This window comes from Neophocaena asiaeorientalis, unplaced genomic scaffold (genome assembly GCF_003031525.2).
Source record: "Neophocaena asiaeorientalis asiaeorientalis breed wild unplaced genomic scaffold, Neophocaena_asiaeorientalis_V1.1 scaffold327, whole genome shotgun sequence".
NCBI lineage: Eukaryota > Metazoa > Chordata > Mammalia > Artiodactyla > Phocoenidae > Neophocaena > Neophocaena asiaeorientalis.
Window position 1 is genome coordinate 5,480,281 of NW_020174560.1, and position 21,048 is coordinate 5,501,328.

Consider the following 21,048-nt stretch of genomic DNA (forward strand, 5'->3'; position numbering starts at 1 on the left):
ATTTTGGATATTAACCCCTTGTTAGATACATGGTTTGCAAAAATTTTCTTCCAGTTGTTATGTTGTGTTTTCATGTTGTTGATGGTTTCCTTTGCTGTACAAAGCTTTTTAATTTGATGTAATCCTACTTGTTTATTTTTGGTTTTGTTGCCTTTGCTTTGGTGTCATATCCAAAAAATCATTGCTAAGACCAAAGTCAAGGGGCTTACCCCCTATGTTTTCTTCTAGGAGTTTTATGGTTTCAGATCATATGTTCTAGTGTTTAATCCATCTTGAATTGATTTTTGTGTGTGGTGTAAGATAGGGGTCCAGTTTGATTCTTTTGCATGTGGCTATCTAATTTTTTTCATCACCATTTGTTGAAGAGACTATTCTTTCCCCATTGTATATATATATATTTTTTTGTGTGTGTGTGGTACACGGGGCTCTCACTGCTGTGGCCTCTCCCATTGCAGAGCACAGGCTCCGGACGCGCAGGCCCAGCGGCCCAGCCGCTCCACGGCATGTGGGATCCTCCCAGACCGGGGCACAAACCCATGTCCCCTGCATTGGCAGGCGGACTCTCAACCACTGGGCCACCAGGGAAGCCCCACCCCATGGTATATTCTTGGCTCCTTTGTCATAAATTAATATTTCATATATGTGAGGGTTTATTTCTGGGCTCTCTATTCTTTTCCATTGATCTGTGTGTCAGTTTTTAAGCCAGTATCATACAGTTTTGATTACTGTAGCTTTATAATACAGTTTGGAATCAGAAAGCATGATGGCCCCAGCTTTGTTCATCTTTACTAAGATTGCTTTGGCTATTCTGGGTCTTCTGTCATTCCATACAGATTTGGGGATCGTTTGTTCTATTTCTGTGACAAATGCCATTGGAATTTTGTTTGAGATTGCATTGAATCTGTAGATTGTTTTGAGTAGTATGGACACTTGAACAATATTCTTCCAACCCATGAGCATATAATGTCTTTCCATTTATTTGTGTCTTCTTCAGTTTCTTTCCTCAGTGTCTTATAGCTTTCAGTGTGCAGGTTTTTTACCTCCTTGGTTAAATGTATTCCTAGGTATTTTCTTTTTTGGTGCAATTGTAAATGCAAATGTTTTCTTAATTTCTTTTTCTGATAGTTCATTATTAGTGTATAGAAACACAATAGATTTTTTTTTGGCTGCATTGGGTCTTTTTTGCAGCATATGGGCTTTCCCTCTAGTTGTGGCGAGCAGGGGCTACTCTTTGTTGTGGTGTGCGGGCTTTTCATTGTGATGGCTTCTCTTTGTTGTGGAGCATGGGCTCTAGGCACGTGGGTTTCCATAGCTGTGGCACACGGGCTCTAGAGCACAGGCTCAGTAGTTATGGCACACAGGCTTAGTTGCTCTGCAGCATGTGGGATCTTTCTGGAGCAGGGCTCAAACACATGTCCCCTGTATTGGCAGGCGGATTCTTAACCACTGCGCCACCAGGGAGGTCCCCACAATAGATTTTTGTATATTGATTTTTTATTCTCCAGCTTGACTGAATTAGTTGATTAGTTCTAACAGTTTTCTGGTGGAGTTTTTAAGATTTTCTGTATATAACATCAGGTCATCTGCCAACAGAGAAGGTTTTACTTTTTCATTTCCCATTTGAATAAAAATGATAAGAGAGTAAGCATCCTGTCTTCTTCTTAATCTTAGAGGAAAAGCTTTCAGTTTTTCACAAGACTATGATATTAGCTGTGGGCTTGTCATATATGGCCTCTTTGTCATATATGGCCTCTGGACCCACTTTGTTGAGAATTTGTATGATGATTTTTCCATTTTTTTTGGAGGATTTTTGCATCTGTGTTCATCAGGGATATTGGCCAATAATTTTCTTTACTTGTAGTGTCCTTGTCTGGTTTTGGTTTTGCTGGCCTCTTAAAATGAATTTGCAAGTGATCCCTCCTCTTCAGTTTTTTGGAAGAGTTTGAGAAGAGTGGTGTTAGTTCTTTAAATATATGGTGGAATTCACTAGTGAAACCATGTGTTCCTGGACTTTTCTTTGTTGGGAGATTTTTGATTACTAATTCAATCTCCTTACTAGTAATTAGTCTGTTCAGATTTCCTATTTCTTCATGATTCAGTGTTGGTAGGTTGTAGATTTCTAGAAATGTGTCCATTTCTCTAGGTTGTTCAATTTTTCAGCATGTCATTGTTCATAATAGACTCTTATGAATCTTTGTAGTTATATGGTGTCAGTTGTCATGTCTCCTCTTTCATTTTTTACTTTATTTATTTAAGCCCCCTTTTTTCTTGGTGAGTCTAGCTAAAGTTTTGTCTAATTTATCTTCTCCAAAAATCATCTTAGTTTCATTGACTTCTTCTATTGTTTTTCTAGTCTATTTCATTTATTTCCACTATGATCTTTGTTATTTCCTTCCTTCCACTAACTTTGGGCTTAGTTTGTGCTTTGTGTTCTAGTTCCTTGAGGTATAAAGTTAGGTTGTTTGAGATCTTGTTCTTAATGTATGCATTTATCACTATGAATTTCCCTCTTAGAACTGCTTTTGCTGCATCCATTAAGCTTTCCTATTTTGTGTTTCCAATTTCATTTGTCTCAAGATATTTTTTTAATTTCACTTTTGAGTTCCTTGACCCATTGGTCATTCAATAGCGTGTTGTTAAATCTTCACACATTTGTGAATTTTCCAATTTTCTTCTTGAAATTGATTTTTAGTTTTATACCACTGTGGCCAGAAGAGATACTTGATATGATTTCAGTCTTCTTAAATTTATTAATACTTGTCTTATGTTCTAATACATGATCTATCCTGGATAATGTTCCATGTGTGCTAAAGAAGAATGTATATTCTGATGCTTTTGGATGGAATGTTCTGTAAATGTCTGTTAAGTCCCACTAGTCTTATGTGTCATTTAAGTCCAATGTTTCCTTATTGATTTTCAGTCTGGATGATCTATCCATTGGTAAAAGTGGAGTATTGTATTGAAGTCTCCTACTGTTATTGTATTGCTGTCTATTTCTCCTTTTAGATATGTTAATATTACTTAAAAAAAATATTACTTTCTTATTTTGGTATCTCTTAGTCCACTATAATCTTGTGGGTCTCATGGACACAAGTCCTGTTGACTTTCAAATCTAGATGTTTTGGGGGCCTGTCTATCAGGTGGAAGTCTTAAAAGTTGGGTCATCAGGTGTGGGTTTGTGGGAAGCCAAGCCTTTTGCTCTACAGGAAGAAGATGGGAGTTGTGAGTTCAGAGTGTTCATGGGAGGAGGTGAGTTCAAGAGCTTCTTCCTGTGTTGGCCTCCTGAATGAGAACTCTCTAATCTCTTATTAAAAGTTCTAAATCTGTATTTCTAGAATAAAATTGCTTTCCTGAAATGTGTTTATATGATGTATTCATTTGCTCTATTATAGAATTCTACCCTAATTTCCAATTTAAATAGGAATCCCAGGGATCATCTCTGATTTAATAATGTAAAAGCTATAAATTGGATATTGAAACTTTCATTTTCAAAAGTAGTTGCACCACTCTGTTCTGATCACTTTTTTTGGTAAATGTGTGTGTATTTTGTAATCCAGCATCCTGTAGGTACTGAATTAAAAATTTATTAATTAGTTTCTATTGTCACAATCACTTTACTTCATCAAATTAATATCCCTACTTTATCTTGTAATTCTAGAGTTTGTTTCTTAGCAATCTTCATCTTATAAGTTTGTGTGAGTCCATTATAATTCAAAAAAAGAACAGGGACTTCCCTGGCAGTCCAGTAGTTAAGACTTCGCCTTCCAATGCAGGGGGTGCAGGTTTGATCCCTGATTGGGAAGCTAAGATCCCACGTGGCTCATGGCCAAAAAAGCCAAAAACAGAGAGCAGCAGCAATGTTGCAACAAATTCAACAAAGACTTCCCAAAAAATGGTCAACATCAAAAACACCTTAAAAAAAAAAAAAAAGATGATATGTGACTCTTTTGAAATTATACTGCATATAAAGGAGACCTCAGATACGCAATATTAAAAACATACCAGTTACATTAATGATATTGTTAAGGATGTCAACACTAAAATAAACTATTTTGCTCACTTTGAATTTAATAAATTAACGCTCTATATCTTTCTGTGAAAATAGCTCATAAAGAGTCCTGATAACAGGTAGGAAATTGCAGTTAGGAAACATTTTATTCTGTTTTGTTTTGTTTTGTTTGCGGTACGCGGGCCTCTCACTTTTGTGGCTTCTCCTGTTGCGGAGCAGAGGCTCTGGACATGCAGGCTCAGCAGCCATTGCTCACGGGCCCAGCCGCTCCGCGGCATGTGGGATCTTCCCGGACCGGGGCATGAACCCATGTCCCCTGCATCGGCAGGTGAACTCTCAACCACTGTGCCACCAGGGAAGCCCTTTATTCTGTTTTTAAGAGGAGAAAGATTTAAAAGTTATGAGTTATGTTTCATTGTAGTTTCTGTGAAGATAATAATTAATCGTACCCATTAACTGTGTTCTTTACCATGTGTAAAATATTAGTCATTGTAGAAAATACTTAATTACATGGTTATTAGGATCTTAACAAGTTAATATTTCAGACTGATTGTCCATGATGCTGAAACAGCTTACAACATTAAGTCATCATTACTATTTAGCTCCATTTCTGGTTAATAGAGAATAATATGACACAACATATTTGACTGGGACACAGGAATTAACAAGTCATTTTTAGATGCCAAAAGAACTTCACAAATACAGTAGATATTAACACAAATTCCTTTTATACACAAGAAATTATTGAAACAGTTGCTCTGTGGTTTTTAGTATTGACCCTGCAGCCACTTCAGTGTCAAACCCAAGAAGAGCAATAGCTCAGCAGAAGTTTTAACATAGGGAATTCCCTGGTGGCCAGTGGTTAGGATTCCAGGCTTTCAGTGCCGGGGGCCCAGGTTCAATCCCTAGTCGGGGAACTAAGATACCGCAAGCCACATGGCACAGCCAAAAAGAATAAAAATAAGATAAAATCCTTTAAATATATATATATATTTTAAAGAAAAGAAGTTTTAACATATAACATGTTAAGAAGGCAGTTAATTTATAAAACTGCTGACCAGTTACCTCACACTGATGATGATAGTTCAGCTCAAACTAACATAAGGTATTAACCGAATACATACTTACCTCCAGTAATAATGCATTCATTTTACATGTTTAGGGATTATCTGTTGCTTTGAAAGAAATCTTGGAATTTAATGTGATCCCTTATCATGAAACTGGAAAGATTTTCTGTTGCCCTTTGAAGATAAACATTATTTTATATATTTAGATCTAAGTTGACTTCTTCAGTTCAAAAATTAGTATTTTGCAAGCTAATTATTATAATTAGCTGTACAGTTTCTCTTCTCTTAATCTTAAATATATTTCTTAGGAAGATGAAATGTGAAACAAAAGTAGTGCAGGAATATTCATACTTGAAGGCATTGTCTGTTTTTCTTTATTAATCCTTGAAATCTCAGTAGTAAGGACTTATTGTAACTTTTCTTCATCTGCCTTCTGTAGTCATTGGAGAAATGTTCCTGGTGTCTCTCATTCTTACTTTCAGAAACATGATTGGTTACGTACATAATCACTATCAGTGGGAGTGGGAAAGATAATTTTATTTACTTGTATTTTGTTTATTTACTTTTAAAAAGTAGAAAATGATACATGATTACTAGTTGTAAATGCATGCTGCTTATTTAGATAGAGCTAGAGGATGAAACCCCTCTCAGGCACTTAAAATTGTGAAATACTTGAGTGTTGTGAAATGTGAATCCAGCGAAATGAAACTATTAAAAGGAATTTGGTTTTAGTTGTACAGATTTTTTTTTAATGAAGAATGACAATTGAGGAAGTAAGTAATCAAATTGAACTTGCTACACAGTTCCCACAAACGCAAAAAAAGAAAACGATTAAAATGAAATATTAATTTGATATTTAACTTGAATTTTGAATCTCACATATTAATTTGTTAAACTTTTCCTTTAAATTATTGTTGTTTATTATTATTGGTGCACAGTTTTTCTTGGCTAGTTTATTTTATCTGATGGCCTAAAAAGAATAGCAAATTTTGTTTGAAATTGTTCTTTTTAAACTTTAGTAAAAGAAGGTTTTTTTTTCCTGTTTTTGTGTGTATGTGTGTGTGTGTGTGTGTGTGTGAGAGAGAGAGAGAGAGTTGTGTTTATTGTCTAATATTATACCTATAGTACATTTTTCTCTCTTTACTTTAAAAGCAAACACAAACAGAAATATTTTAATGCATAGAAAATGTTAGCTTTACATCATTAGAAAGCTGTCAAATAAATGCAAATAATGAAGAAGTACTGAAGTTGTTTAAAAATAACTTCTAAAATTGCAGAGCAACAAACAAGGAACATATAATTACCTTTAAGATGTAGAACATTTTAGACAATTAAAAAATGATGTTTTTAATAAATGTTAACAAAGCCTTTAAACCCATATCAGTAAGTTTTGAATATGACTTTAAATGTGAAATAAGTTTAAAATAAAAACAACAAAATATAGTTGTGTTTATGAAATCTAAATATGAGTTAATTTACCACTGTAAAGTATTTCAGATTTGGTGCAAATACTAGTGTAATGCTGCCTTGAGTTTGTTTTCATTACTCTGGCAAGGAAAAACATCAAGAAAATTCTTCCTCGAGCTGCATACTCAGCTTCTGTTGGTTTCTTGTGATGAAAGCAACTGTGCAGACTTATTAGCTTAATTTAACTAAACTTTTATGAATTTTTTAGTATATAAATGTAATTTTAATTCCAAGAATATTGTGAAAGACCTGGAAAATAAATTATAGGAAGTGAAAGTAGCATGGTCATGGTGTGTATGTGTGTGTGTGTGTGTGTGTGTGTGTGTGTGTGTGTGTAATAGTAAGATTTATGAAATCCATTTTCATTAGATGACTTTTAGACTTTTTAAAAAGTAAAACTCCCCATTAAAAAGGCACTTAACTTATTTTCCTTGTAAAATATGCCAGCTAAAAATTAATTAAAAAAAAAAAGAGTAAAGGGAACTTTCTATTATACTTATTTGGGTAGAGTAACGCTTTTCCTTCAAACAAAGATTCTTGAAGCACTGTTAAGGATAATTGATAATGGGCACCCAGGCATCCGAAAGAACAAGGAGTTTATTTTCATTTTTTTCTTGTCTAATTTCTGTTAAGTAAAGAGATTCTGCCAAGGGATAAAATAGTTCCTTACTTTCAGGATGTTTTAAAAAATATGATTCCTTAAACTTCTCTAGGCTTAAATATTTTTGTTAGTTTGTATGTTAGCTGATCTGCATAATGTTAAACATTTTTTCCTTTATATAAGCCAATTAGTATAATCATACCTCTTTTTCAATTTAAATGTATGGGTGTATGTATCTCTATAATAGAAAAATACCATCAGTTTAAAATGATGACACTATCATAGTCACTTGGTTGAAATAAATATAAGAATCTAAAGCCTTGAAATTAAGATAAAGGAAAACAGGATAGCATACCTTTTATATACAACACCTTGTTGATCTTGTCTACACTATTTTATGCAGAAAACTATTTTTTTGTAATTTTATATACTGAAGACTGCATAAATGCTGCGATAGAAAAATGTTCCCACATTAGTCTGACTTGGCAAATAGGTTTATAAAAAGTTTTGTTGTCTTTAAAATAAAATTTGTATAGTTTTTGTTTTCTTTGTTTTACTTTTTCTTCACAATTGAGTACCATCTTTCACTAAAGTAGATTTGCTATGACGATATCAAGGGCTGTGAAGGAAGGCGTTTTCCTGAATTTATATTTTTAACTCTTCGGCTATATTAATTAAAATTTCATAACTAATTTATAATATAATAGTATTATTTGGTAATTTTAAAACTCAAAACATTTCTATTCATTATGGCCAGTTTTTATTTAGTGCTCTGATGAATTACAAATTTAGTAATTTGTGAATTATGTAAATTATTCAAGACAATTGGATGTATAGTTTTAAATAAGTTATATAGGAAAACTGATTTCATTATATATTCCTAACCAGTTTTTAAGTCAATAAAATCAGTATTTCACTCTTAATGCAGTCAATGTTAATTTAAGAAAAAAAATTAAATCTTCAGTTAGAAATATGAAAAAAAATAGAGAACCTTTTGCAGCAGTAATTTAGTTGTTTAAAAATATTAAATCTGATATATTTTATTTACTAGATGAGTAAGCCTAATCCCAAAAAGAAAAATTCTGTCTTTGAAAATACACTGCAAAATTACAGAATTGCATTGTAGAATTTAGTTAATGATTAACTTTAATAGCCTATATGTTTGAACTTGAAAGTATTTGTATTAACTGTTAATATCTGTTAATATCTCTTTTTTTAATTTATTTTATTTGTTTATTTTTGGCTGTGTTGGGTCTTCGTTGCTGCTCACGGGCTTTCTCTAGTTGTGAGCGGGGGCTACTCTTTGTGGCGGTGCATGGGCCTCTCATCGCAGTGGCCTCTCTTGTTGCTGAACACAGGCTCTAGGCACGTGGGCTTCAGTAGTTATGGCACGCAGGCTCAGTAGTTGTGGCTCTTGGGCTCTAGAGCACAGGCTCAGTAGTCGTGGCGCACGGGCCTAGTTGCTCCCCTGCATGTGGGATCCTCCCGGACAAGGGCTCAAACCCGTGTCCCCTGCATTGACAGGCGGACTGCTAACCATTGTGCCACTAGGGAAGCCCTGTTAATATCTTTTCAAATATATATTATTGGTTTAATTCCTTTGACTTTCTCACCATCCTCAGCAAGTAAGTAGGTGGAAGGTCTTTTTTTTTTTTTAATTTCAGTCTTCACTGTTGCACTTTGATACAGCTGTTCAACATAATATTATGGGTTAAAGTGGTTTTGTGTGTTTGTTTTTTGAATCTACAACTTCTGTTGTAGATTAGGGAAGTGCTTTAAACCCTCTTCCTGGTCTATGAAGGAACCTTCTATCATTTATATTATGATCATTCTATAAGATTGTTGACTATTAGAGTATGTTGAGCTAAAGAGAGAGGAGTGTTCTATGACGTGAACACTTCTAAAAAGACATTCACACATTAGCTAATATCTTTTAATTGTATCAATTATTTTCATTGAAATTTTGATTGGAGTATATACAATTTCAAAACCAGAAAACAGGTAAAGTCAAATTTCAGACTGGTACTTTTAAGAAAAAATATATATAATTACAGCACCCTCATGCTAGAAGAAGAAAATCGTGGAAATAAATTGGCCAGCCAAATGCATGTTTCAGCCTGGGAGGTAGAAGAGTGAAATAAAAAGAGCAGTGATTTTAGAGCCTTAAGTATCTACTCTGCCTACACCTGAGAATTATTGAAAGGCTCCAGTAGAATGTTTGTGAAAACCGTTTTATATAACTAGCACAAACTGTGTAAATGTAGGATGTTCTTTGTTTTGTGGGGTAATGAATGGTTAGTTATTGCCACATAACTGTTTTTTTTCCATCTTTTGGCCAATGATCAGTAGAGGTGTCTTCATTGGCTATCTTGAAAAATCCTGTGGTTTCCTACCCTGATATTAATGAGGGAGTAAGTCTGATGAGTTAATTAAAGGAAAGAGAAAGAGATATGTGGTAGACTAGCATTTCCAAAAGAATGGGTTGGTTCATGGTTGGTTTATAACGTTTTGTTCATCCCTAGCTAATCCAGAGAGAACCCAAAAAATAAAGTAACAGTGTTTTGGCTTATTCTTGAAATGTGATAAAAGTTCATCTTTAAGGATGTGTAGTTAATGTTTTATCAAGATTTTATTTGCATGTTTTTCAGTGCACCCTGCTGTGATTTTTTTTAATCATGCATCTTATTAAATGAATCAATGCTTTCAGACTATGAGACATTTGGTATTATAAACTGTAAAGAGCCATCTTTCTTTCTTTCTTCTACTTTTCATTAATGTTTTGATATCCTCCTTTTATACAGGACTTCGCCTCCCGGGCTAAACTGGCAGTTCAAAACCTAGTACAGAAGGTTGGATTTTTTGGAATTTTGGCCTGTGCTTCGGTAAGTGAATTGTATTTAAATAGTAGATTTACTGAAGAGTGACCCCTGCTTGCCACAACTAGAGAAAGCCCTCACACAGAAACGAAGACCCAACACAGCAAAAATAATTAATTAATAAACTCCTACCCCCAACATCTTCTTTAAAACAAAAAAAGTAGATTTATATTTCAATCCAATTTGTTTTTAAAAGTACATGACTGGGGCTTCCCTTGGTGGCGCAGTGGTTGAGAGTCCGCCTGCCGATGCAGGGGACGCGGGTTCGTGCCCCGGTCCGGGAAGATCCCACATGCCGCAGAGCGGCTGAGCCCGTGAGCCATGGCCGCTGAGAATGTGCCTCTGGAGCCTGTGCTCTGCAACGTGAGAGGCCACAACAGTGAGAGTCCCGCGTACCGCAAAAAAAAAAAAAAAAGAGTACATGACTGAATGAAAAAATAATTATCATTTTTAACAGGTATATAATGTTATTAATCATTCACCTTACTGATCAAATGAGCTGTTTTCTGTTGGATAGGTTTCTATGTTGTTTATTGACTTTCAAGCATTTCATCATACCATGATGACTTCAGACCTAAATGGCTTGATTCAGTAAGAAAAAAGAGACAAAATCCATCTTTCTCATGAAGAATATATAATGAAGTGCATTTAAGCAAATAACAATGACTTCATTCTTTCCAGAGTTACAGATAGGTAGTCTTTTTCCAAAGCTTCAGGCATTAGTTATAAGGAAGAATTCATATAAAACCTCCTTAAGTGACTTTAACACCTAGCTAGGTAATTGAAACATCTGTGGCAAGGTTAAGGACATCTTTGGCTACAGTGAATTAAGAAGCTATTTGTGTCAAAAACTTAATTAGGACTTCCCTGGTGGCGTGGTGGTTAGGAATCTGCCTGCCAATGCAGGGGACACAGGTTCAAGCCCTAGTCCGGGAAGATCCCACATGCCTCAGAGCAACTAAGCCCATGCACCGCAACTACTGAGCCTGCACTCTAGAGCCCACGAGCCACGACTACTGAGCCCACATGCCACAACTACTGAAGCCCGCGCGCCTAGAGCCCATGCTTCGCAACAAGAGAAGCCACAACAATGATAATCCCACGCACCCCAACAAAGAGTGGCCCCTGCTCTCCCCAACTAGAGAAAGCCTGCACACAGTGATGAAGACCCAGCACAGCCAAAAATAAAAATAAAATTTAAAAAAAGAAAAAAGTTACTAACTGTATATAACAAAATAACTCTATAAAAAAATAACTTAATGTCTCAAATTGCAGGTTTATGAAATTGACATTCCTTGATGAGTTGGTGTTTATCCTCGTCCTTTTCTAATATAATAGATACAGTTACATTTGAAATGGGGTATTTTGGTCAAAGTTTTCTTTGGTAGTCTGTACACAATTCTTGGTAGTTCAGTGGTAGATTTGACCAGAATAACTAGATGTATCTAGTTGATATGATAAAAGCTTCAATTATAAGTAAAATTCAGAAAATTATTGTCTACTGACCCACAGTTACTTTATCCATTATGTATTAGAACTTGAATATATCCTTGAGTACCCCTTTCCTCACCTTAGCAAAGTAAATGGCCAAAAAGGGAAGACATTTGGCGCCAAAATTTCTAATGTGATGTCAACATTCTAGAGATATTCTAAACTATACATGTGCCTCAATTACTGTCTTTTGACCCTGGCAATACTAGAAATTTTTATAATCTAACTTTTCTTTTCAGTGTAGAAGCTCTTTATAACAATATTGATCTCAACTATTTGAGCAATGTGTAGGTATGTTGTAGTGTGATGTAGTGGGTTGAGAATTGGTTTTGGAGTCAGGCTTACTTGGGTTCCTAAACCAGGTTTGCCTCTTAGCTATGTAGTCTCAGTGTCAATTTACTCTCCTTGAGCCCTAGTTTTCTAATGTTTAAAATGGGGCAATAGGGACTTCCCTGGTGGTCCAGTGTGTAAGACTCCACACTCCCAATGCAGGGGGCCCGGGTTCGATCCCTGGTCGGGGAACTAGATCCTGCATGTATGCCGCAACTAAAGATCCCGCATGCCGCAATGAAGATCCCACGTGCCGCAACTAAGACCCAGTGCAGCCTAAATAAATAAATAATTTTTTTTTTTAATGAGTTAGTAAGACACTCATTACAAAGGTTGATGTGAGGATTTAAGATAATACATATGAACTAACACAGTGCTTGGAAGGTGAACTAAGACAGAGCTCAACCATTTTTTATTGTTATTCATCAGCTTTGTATCAACCCCTGACTGCTTAGATGAAGAAGTGAAAGCTGTATTCCCTTTCCTCAAGGATTCTGAAGTCTAGTGAGGGAGACAGTTTAAATACAATAATAAGTGAAAGGTGCTGTGGAAGCCCAGCAGAATAGGATTAAGCTGAGAGGCCTAAAGAACGATAATGTCCTCAGTTTAGAAGCTAAGAGAACAGTGTGAGAGCCATGTTGCCTGGGTTGAAATCCTGAAATCATGGTCTGCTGCCATTAATACTGGACAAATTGCTTAATCTGTCTGTCTCACTTTTCCTGTCTATAAAATGGATGTAATATCATATAGCATTGTTTTGGAAATTAAGTGAGTTGATGATGTAGAAACCTTAGAAAAGTACCTAACAATTCAATAAAAGTTAGCTTTCATTATTCCTGGGGAAAATACAAGAACCTTTGATTTATTAAAGCAAAAAATATTTATTCTTTGGCACTCATCTATGCCTGTGTCTTCCCTGCTAAAATTCCACTTTCTATACTAGCCAATCTTCTTTATATTTGACTAGGAATAGTCAATAGCCAACATAAATTAATAGATCGATTTGACACTCTAAGAACTTTTTACTAGGAAATTGTTAATACTTATATTAAAGTATTAAAAGTATGTGTACTTGATTTTAGGTAAGAAGGTAAGTAGAGGGTAAGGTAGGAAGAAGTTTGTTTTTGTTTTTTATAAATTTATTTATTTATTTTATTTATATTTGGCTGCATTGGGTCTTTGTTGCTGTGCACGGGCTTTCCCTAATTGAGGCAAGTGGGGGCTACTCTTCATTGTGGTGCGTGGGCTTCTCATTGCCGTGGTTTCTCTTGTTGCGGAGCACGGGCTCTAGGCATGCGAGCTTCAGTAGTTGTGGCACACGGGCTCAGTAGTTGTGGCTCACTGGCTCTAGAGCTCAGGCTCAGTAGTTGTGGCATACATGTTTAGTTGCTCCGCAGCACATGGGATCTTCCCGGACCAGGGCTCGAACCCGTGTCCCCTGCATTGGCAGGCGGATTCTTAACTACTGTGCCACCAGAGAAGCCCAGAAGTTTATTTATTAATTAGTTATTTTGTTGTTAACATTTAAACTAAGGTAAAACTCGTAATTGAGGGAAAATCTCAAAGCTAGTTAATAGTTCTTTTAATTCTAATCTTCCTTTCTGTGTATTTAGTTAACAATTGAAAAAAGTAACATGCATATGTAACAACAAATTCATTGATTATGCTCTTCTGAGAGTATCCAACATAAAACTTCGAATTTTTATCTACTCTCATTACATATCTTGTGTACTTTAATTTCCATTTCAATATGCTGTGGAGCCTGATAATAAAGGAAAACAATTAAAATTTTAATTCATGGAGTTGTGAGAGTCATATGAGAAAATATAAGAAATGACACTTGTAAGGATGTGGAAGTGACATTGTTATTAAATGGTTATAAGACAGATGAAATTGCATAAAGCATTTGAATTTGGATAAGAAAAATAAAATTAAGCTATTGAATCTGAGTTTTATTAACAGAAGAATACTTGAATTCTGATTTAGTTATGTCATTGTTTTTGAAAGAACATTTGTGACAAATATCTTTTAAACAACTGGGCTTTTATTTGAAAGTCCAAACACAAAATTATATAAATTAATTAGCTTATAAATGGTTCCACCAACAGACACAGGACAAGAGTACCTCTGTGGGAGAAAAATGGATGAAGTGCTCAAAAAGAGCTTGTGGTTTCTTTGCATTTTTACATGAAATTATCTATTAGCATTCTTGAAACGTGGGAATGTTCAGAAAAGGTATTTGTTGTGAATCACTTCTTTGTCTGGGACTGAGTATTCACAACAGCTGAATCTGTGCTCTTGTATTTCCACCCTTGATTTTCTTCCTAGAATGAATCGCATGACCCCATGGCCTTGGGCTGTCATAGATAAAAAAAATTCATTATTTGTATTTTACTTTATGTTGAGAAATGAAAGCACGGCCACCTATAAATGTATTTGTGAATTTACAAGAATGTTTTCTGTAGATGTGAGTACTTTCTAGATAATCTTTTTCTTCATTTATACCTCACCTTATTAAACAGCTACCAAATGGTCAAGTATCTACTGAATGGAATTAAATTCCTGTTGATACATTGGCTTTATCCAGTTTTAATGTGATGAAAAAAAGTATATTTATGGGGCATTAGTCATAAGTAATGCAAACAAAAGGACAGCTGTGTTTGCTTTGAACAAATTAAGCAACCGCCTGGGATGAATATGTGACACAACTTATAGAGACATTAGAATACTTGTCAAACTATCCAGACAGTCTAGTACTGATCAGGGAACCCATACCTCTCTTTCCAGGGGTAGACAAGGCTTAACACATAATTCCACACACCTATAGGTGGTAAAATTAAACTGTTTTTGGATTATTTATGGACGTTCCATTTTAATTTTTTCTTTTTTTAAATAGATTCCAAATCCTCTGTTTGATCTGGCTGGAATAACATGTGGACACTTTCTTGTACCTTTTTGGACTTTTTTTGGTGCAACCCTGATTGGAAAAGCAATAATTAAAATGCACATCCAGGTAATTATACCCTTTTGACTCCCTATTTAATGATGATGAACCCCTTAAAAGACACTGAAAACATATTCTCCTTGCTCTCTCCAAGGCAAATTGTTAAGATTTTGGTTCTGCTTCTTGGTTGGTAGCATGCTTAGGTATTCAGCCACGGAACATCGTTTGGAAGTTAGTGGATTTCGGGCAGGTTTTCCCTACTCCTATTGGAAAGTTGTTCCCCTTTATTCTTTTTTTTCCTTGTTTTATTTCTTTCCTTCTTTTTTCCTCCCTCCCTTCCTTTCTCTCTTTCTTTCTTTATTTCACTTTTGCCTTGTGAAACTGTTTATCCAAGAATTTTACCAAACGAAAATAGTGTTCCTATATAGGAAAATTGCACACCATATTAACATACGTAGTCCAAAGATGTTTTATCCTTACTGACCATAGGCTGAGGAAGTAGTCCTTTTCATTAATTCTACTTTTCTTTCTCACATTCTATATATAACACTTCCTCTCAAGGCACAAATATCTTTTACAAAATACCAGCCAGATGTTAATGTGGACAATGGGGAAGAAAGGGGCCCTGAGGAGGCGAAGAGATGTGGGTTTTGGTTAGAGATGTGAGAATCTGTTGGTCTTCAAAGACACTCTTAACAAAATCTTTAGGATAGGGCTGTGTCTGTGTGTGTGTGTGTGTGTGTGTGTGTAAATAGAGGAGAGAAAAGAGACCAATAACTTAAATGAGAGGAAATGGATATATGCTTCTAGGACTGTGATACGAATCGATAGGTGTGGTATAAAAGGCAAATCTTACTAGAATAAAATAAAATTAACGTGGAAAGAATGTCTTCATTAATGAGGTTTGCAAGAAGGAAGCATTCACCAAAGGAAGGGCAAGAACAGTGAGTAATGTCTATGCCCTGGTCTGATTCCTTAATAATTAAAAGCACGTCTATCCCCCAAGTTTTTGCTTACCACCTCTTTACCTCCAGTTCTTAGAAGAGAAGAATGAAAAAGGAAAACTTCAGCTGCTTCTACCTGCCCAGTTTCTCATATTAGACTTTGGCATTTAGGATGAGTTTATTGAGCTTGACATCTACTCTCTGGCCATGCTAACCACTCAGAATTTCAAGGCTTTATTTTTCCTCCTTCAAGGAATATAATTGCTCCTACTTATGTTAAGTGTATTGTTCAATGACGATGGGTTTTTAAATACTGGAATGCTAGTTACTTTGGGAAAGATTTAAAATGCTATAATAGGGTTTTTCAAATGATAAAATCATTTAGCTTTTTGAAGTCCTGTGAAAGTATTAATACCTAAGGAACAATAACAGATTATTTTAATTCCCTTTATAACAGCAACCTTTCTAGGAATCCATAAATTTAATGTATCCTGCTTTATGTACTAACTTTCTATAAAATACAATAAAATATATTATGCTAAAAGTACCCTATAGTTATAGGGTATGTAACTTATCAGACTTTTCATTATAGCATATTCAAAAATAGTATTTTTTTTTAACATTCTCAGTAGATTTTTTCAAGTTATCATAATAATGCTTAATGTTTTAATATAGTACTTCACACTTTAAAGTATTTAGTGTATGCCACCCGATTTAATTCTTATAATCCTGGGATAGAGAAATTACTACTCCCATTTTGTAATTATCAAACTTAGAGAAGGAAATAGGTAATAGTTGCCTAAAAGAATAAGTAACAGCTGGAATTTGAACCAGAGCCAGCTTCAAGTTCAGTGTTCTTTCCACTCTTTTGCAATGCCTTCTTAACTGTATTTATATGATCACGAAAACTGAATTGTTTAATACCTGTTGTTTATCAGGACCTGTGCCAGGCAGTTTGCGTGGTTATCTCAGAACAATCCTGTGAGGTGGTTATTATCCCCATTTCATAGATGGGAGGGACTAGAATTCAAACCAAAATCGTGCTATCTGTTAAACCTCCCCTAAAAGTTTGAAATCAGCCCACCTAATAATGTTAATTAAGGATTTCTCTTTCTACTGGACAAGTTCAATTCCTCAGCCTGTAGAAGTTCCCTTAGAAATATTTCCTTTCTCCTGAATGATGAAGAAAATAAGGAGTCAACATACTCAGATAATATTTCATGTACCATATAATTTACTTATCATGTGTATTATTTATTGCCTTTCAACTTTCCCCCTACCGCCACACATACGTGTACAGAAATATAAGCTCCATGAGGGCAGAGGTTTTTGTTTCTTGGCTCCCTAAGGTATTCTAGTGCCTAGAATAGCATCTGACATGTCCTTGGCACTCAGTAAATATTTAATATATGAATCAGTCTAAGATACTTCTTTCCATTGGGGGACCCTTCTTTTATAGATATATAGTTTCTTCTTTGTTCATTCTGGCACCATTAGTTCCCTACACCCATATATATATATTTTAAATTATTCCTACTCTACCCTATTTCCTCTGTGCACATGGTTGACATGGCTGACTGGGCTCTTTGGGGATCTGTGCCTTTTGTTTATTTGGTAGAATCCCCACCCAGACCTCAAGCTTGAATGATTCTGAGACATATGTTCTTAAATGTCTTGCCCAGCACAGTGAATTTTCAAGCTGTTATATATAAGAAGAAAGTCTTGTTTTGTTTCAAGAAAGTCTAATTGTGCAATTATCTGGACATTGGCTTATTTTGAATGTTAGGAAATGATGGTAGGGAACACATGGTGGTGAAATCACTGAGAGGCAAACCATTACCTCTGTTTCTTAGTAAAAGATTTATAGCTCCAATTAACTGGCTTTTAGTATGGATACTAGAAGAGTCCCCATATATTAATGCTTTTCTCCCTAAATGATCTCTTGTAATTGTCTTATTAGTTTCATAATCTTCATACACCATTTGTGTAGGATTGTTGATAAATCATCATCCATCTTGTAATTGTTTGATATCTATATGTGCTTACTTTTTTCATGAGATAAGTAAATACCTTTTTCACATTAATAGATACATAAACAAACACCAAAAAGGACTGTGAACTTATTTTTTTAGTCTTATTTCCTCACACATACCCAGCTGTGCAGCTGCCAATGTCTTTGTTAACTGTAGGACATTAAGAAAATATCATTGCCTTATTAGTCTTCTACCTGAAATAATGAGCTTTAGTCTGAATTAGCCACTTTCCTGAGATTCATAATGGATGGCTAAAAAGAAGACTATTGTTATTTATTTTATTTCTCTTCCCTCCCATTTGGTTACATAGGCTATAGTTACTTAACAACTAGTTATAGTTATTTAACAACAGTAACAAAGCACTGGAGAGTTTGTTATCAGGAACTGGGAGAGAGAATCTAGAATTAGTCATATTTATTCAGAGAATTATTCTCAGTCCTTTAAAGCTAAACCTTAATATCACCTTCTTGAATCTCTAATTAATTGTACTTATATGACCTTTTCTTTCTCTCAACTTCTGTAACACATTGTTTTCACTGCTAATGACATTTACAGTTTATATCTTTTGTACTTAACCATCTTTCTACTATGTATAGAAAAATTTTTTAATTTCTTCAGGGTATTGAAGAAGTATTCTTCCCATCTTTGTGTTCCCTGAAAGCCCTTAATAATGCTTATATTATCCATAGTAAATACTTTTTGTAACATTTGTTGAGTTGAAAATATTTGCTACCTATTAGCCTAAAGGCATCTTTACTTGTAAGTTACGTATCAACATCTTTAATTAATACAGAATACCTCAATAATACCAAATTGACAATGACCCAGGTCTGATAAGGATCCCCCAAAACTTGTTGATGCCTTTGCTTGTACCCGAAGCCTGAAATTCCAAGCTCATTCAGGATCTGAGAATGGAACTTTCATGATACTTTTATAAGAACTGTCCAGGAAGGACATAGTCTTTTCAAAGATCCTCTTGATTAGATTTAGCCCAGACACCTATCATCAGGCTGATAAGCTTTAATTTCAGTGGTGGAGGCTATATGGGAACCCATGACTTTAGTTGTATACACCATTCTGAAACACGTAGAATGGGCTTCCCTGGTGGCGCAGTGGTTAAGAATCTGCCTGCCAATGCAGGGGACACGGGTTCAAGCCCTGGTCCAGGAAGATCCCATATGCCACGGAGTAGCTAAGCCCGTGAGCCACAATTACTGAGCCCACATGCCACAACTGCTGAAGCCCGCATGCCAGGAGTCTGTGCTCTGCAACAAGAGAAGCCACCACAATGAGAAGCCCACGCACCGCAACGAAGAGTAGCCCCCGCTCTCTGCAACTAGAGAAAGCCCACACACAGCAATGAAGACCCAACACAGCCAAAAATAAATAAATAAAATAAATTAAAACACATAGAACATGTGGAACATCCACCCAGCCTTGGGTTTCATGACTCACATTTCTCCCTCAGACATGGTCACGTATCCTGGCAAGACTAGAACTGTGCTTAAGGAAAAACATCTTTAAAATACAAAGTACATAGCATTTGTCAAATGGTGTTTTGTTTTGTTTCTTAAAATTTTTTTTAATTGCAATTAGCAGCATGGTCACCTTTTTAGACTATTATCAGAATTGTGAATTTATATTGTGTTGTTTTTTTTTTTGATGAGAAATATTTATTTTAACTGGCATTTTCTTTACAGAAAATCTTCGTTATCATAACATTCAGCAAACACATAGTGGAGCAGATGGTGGCTTTCATTGGGTGAGTAATTCTTTAAGGACTAATATTATCATGGTTTGAATGGGAAGAAATATATAAAAAAGACTTCGTTGGTATAGAATTTTTGTGATAGCTCTTTATTTTTTGAGAAGGAAAAATCTTTTGCCCTGTTATTATTTAAATTGAAGATGAACCTCGTTCCCTACAGCAGGGAAGGATGAAGCTCAGATTATCCTTGTTTAATTTTAAACCAAACATGTATCAAGTCATATAATTCTTGATTTAAAAGAAGCTTTGCAGTTTTAGACTTGCCCCTCCAAAGAAGTATGAAATTCTCTTTATGTAAAAGACATGTGTGTATAGTTAGAGTTTAATGGTGCTTTGGTACAATGCTATGACTTTTAGCCAAAACTGGATGCCAGATACACAGTTGTATTTCATTTATATATAAATCTTACATAAAATATTAATATTTCATTAAATAAGGCATGATAAGATATTACCAAAATATGTGTTATGAATCTGTTACTTCACTAGAGAAAAATTAGGCCATTTTAAAAGGCTAAACTATCTAAAGCATTTATTTTTGTGTTTAAAGAAGTAAGAGCAGTTTTAACATACGCTTTAAATGACAGTGTCACAAATTTTTTGGAGTTTACTTTGATAAAACAGTAAAGAAACACCTGTTTAGTTAATCAGATTAATGTCAACTGGAATGTGAATCCTACCGGATATTAAGTGAACCCTTTTTTTTTTTTCAATATATGATTTTTTATTCAGTGTTTACAGGTGAGAGGTTTTCTTTTCATTTAATAGCGTTAACTGCCCTGTGGTAGAAAAGTGTTAAGTTGGAATGCCCTTTATGTAGTTTTAACACAAATCTTTATTTTAAAAGCCATTTATAAAACAAGACGTTTATGAAAATATTCACTATTAAACAACTGCCACTTGGTAGTGAGCTCATGAGTATCAGTTTTATTATTCTTTGAACCATGCACTATATATTATACTTACTCTTTTCTATGTATGATATATTCTATGATAAAATAGTTTTTAATATTTTCTACTTAGGTATTAATGTAATAATTGAGGAAAAACATATTCTTGAGAATATACTCAGTGGAGCCAGCTAATGATTTTATTACTTCCTAAACTTGTGATTAGAAATATGGATTATGGCTTGTAAATTAAATTTTAATTACTCCAGTTTTTTGTTGCCTGAATTCTTACAAAGTGGTTTATAAGTCACCATATATCACATTCGAAAAGAAAGAGGAAATATTCTTGTCCCTTTTTTTAAAATAAGAAGACATTTCATCCGTTCCTAGAGATTATTGTGCCACCTTGAGAGAATTCTGAGGGACATGTAGGACTACCACACAAACCACACAGACCCACACATTGTAGGAATGACTTTGCACGCAGCATCCTACATTCTTTCTTTCTCCTTTTTCCATACTGAACATTTATAGAAGGAAGTTTTCCAGCTACTTCTACATCCTCGCCACTACCACCTTTTGTTTCCCCAGCTTTTGGAGCTTCTAAGAAGTTATATTAGTTAGCTAC

The 21,048-nt window shown here is 34.9% G+C and overlaps 1 protein-coding gene across 3 annotated transcripts in view; it reads left to right on the top strand.

Moving 5' to 3' along the window:
• Window positions 1-21,048, top strand: part of VMP1 (vacuole membrane protein 1) — a 120,916-nt gene that overhangs the window by 81,236 nt on the left and 18,632 nt on the right. For all 3 annotated transcript variants that reach the window (XM_024757591.1, XM_024757592.1, XM_024757593.1), the window contains 3 exons: window positions 9,946-10,026; window positions 14,738-14,854; window positions 19,463-19,524. In XM_024757591.1, coding sequence (XP_024613359.1) covers window positions 9,946-10,026; window positions 14,738-14,854; window positions 19,463-19,524 — 260 coding nt within the window. The remainder of the gene's footprint in view (window positions 1-9,945; window positions 10,027-14,737; window positions 14,855-19,462; window positions 19,525-21,048) is intronic.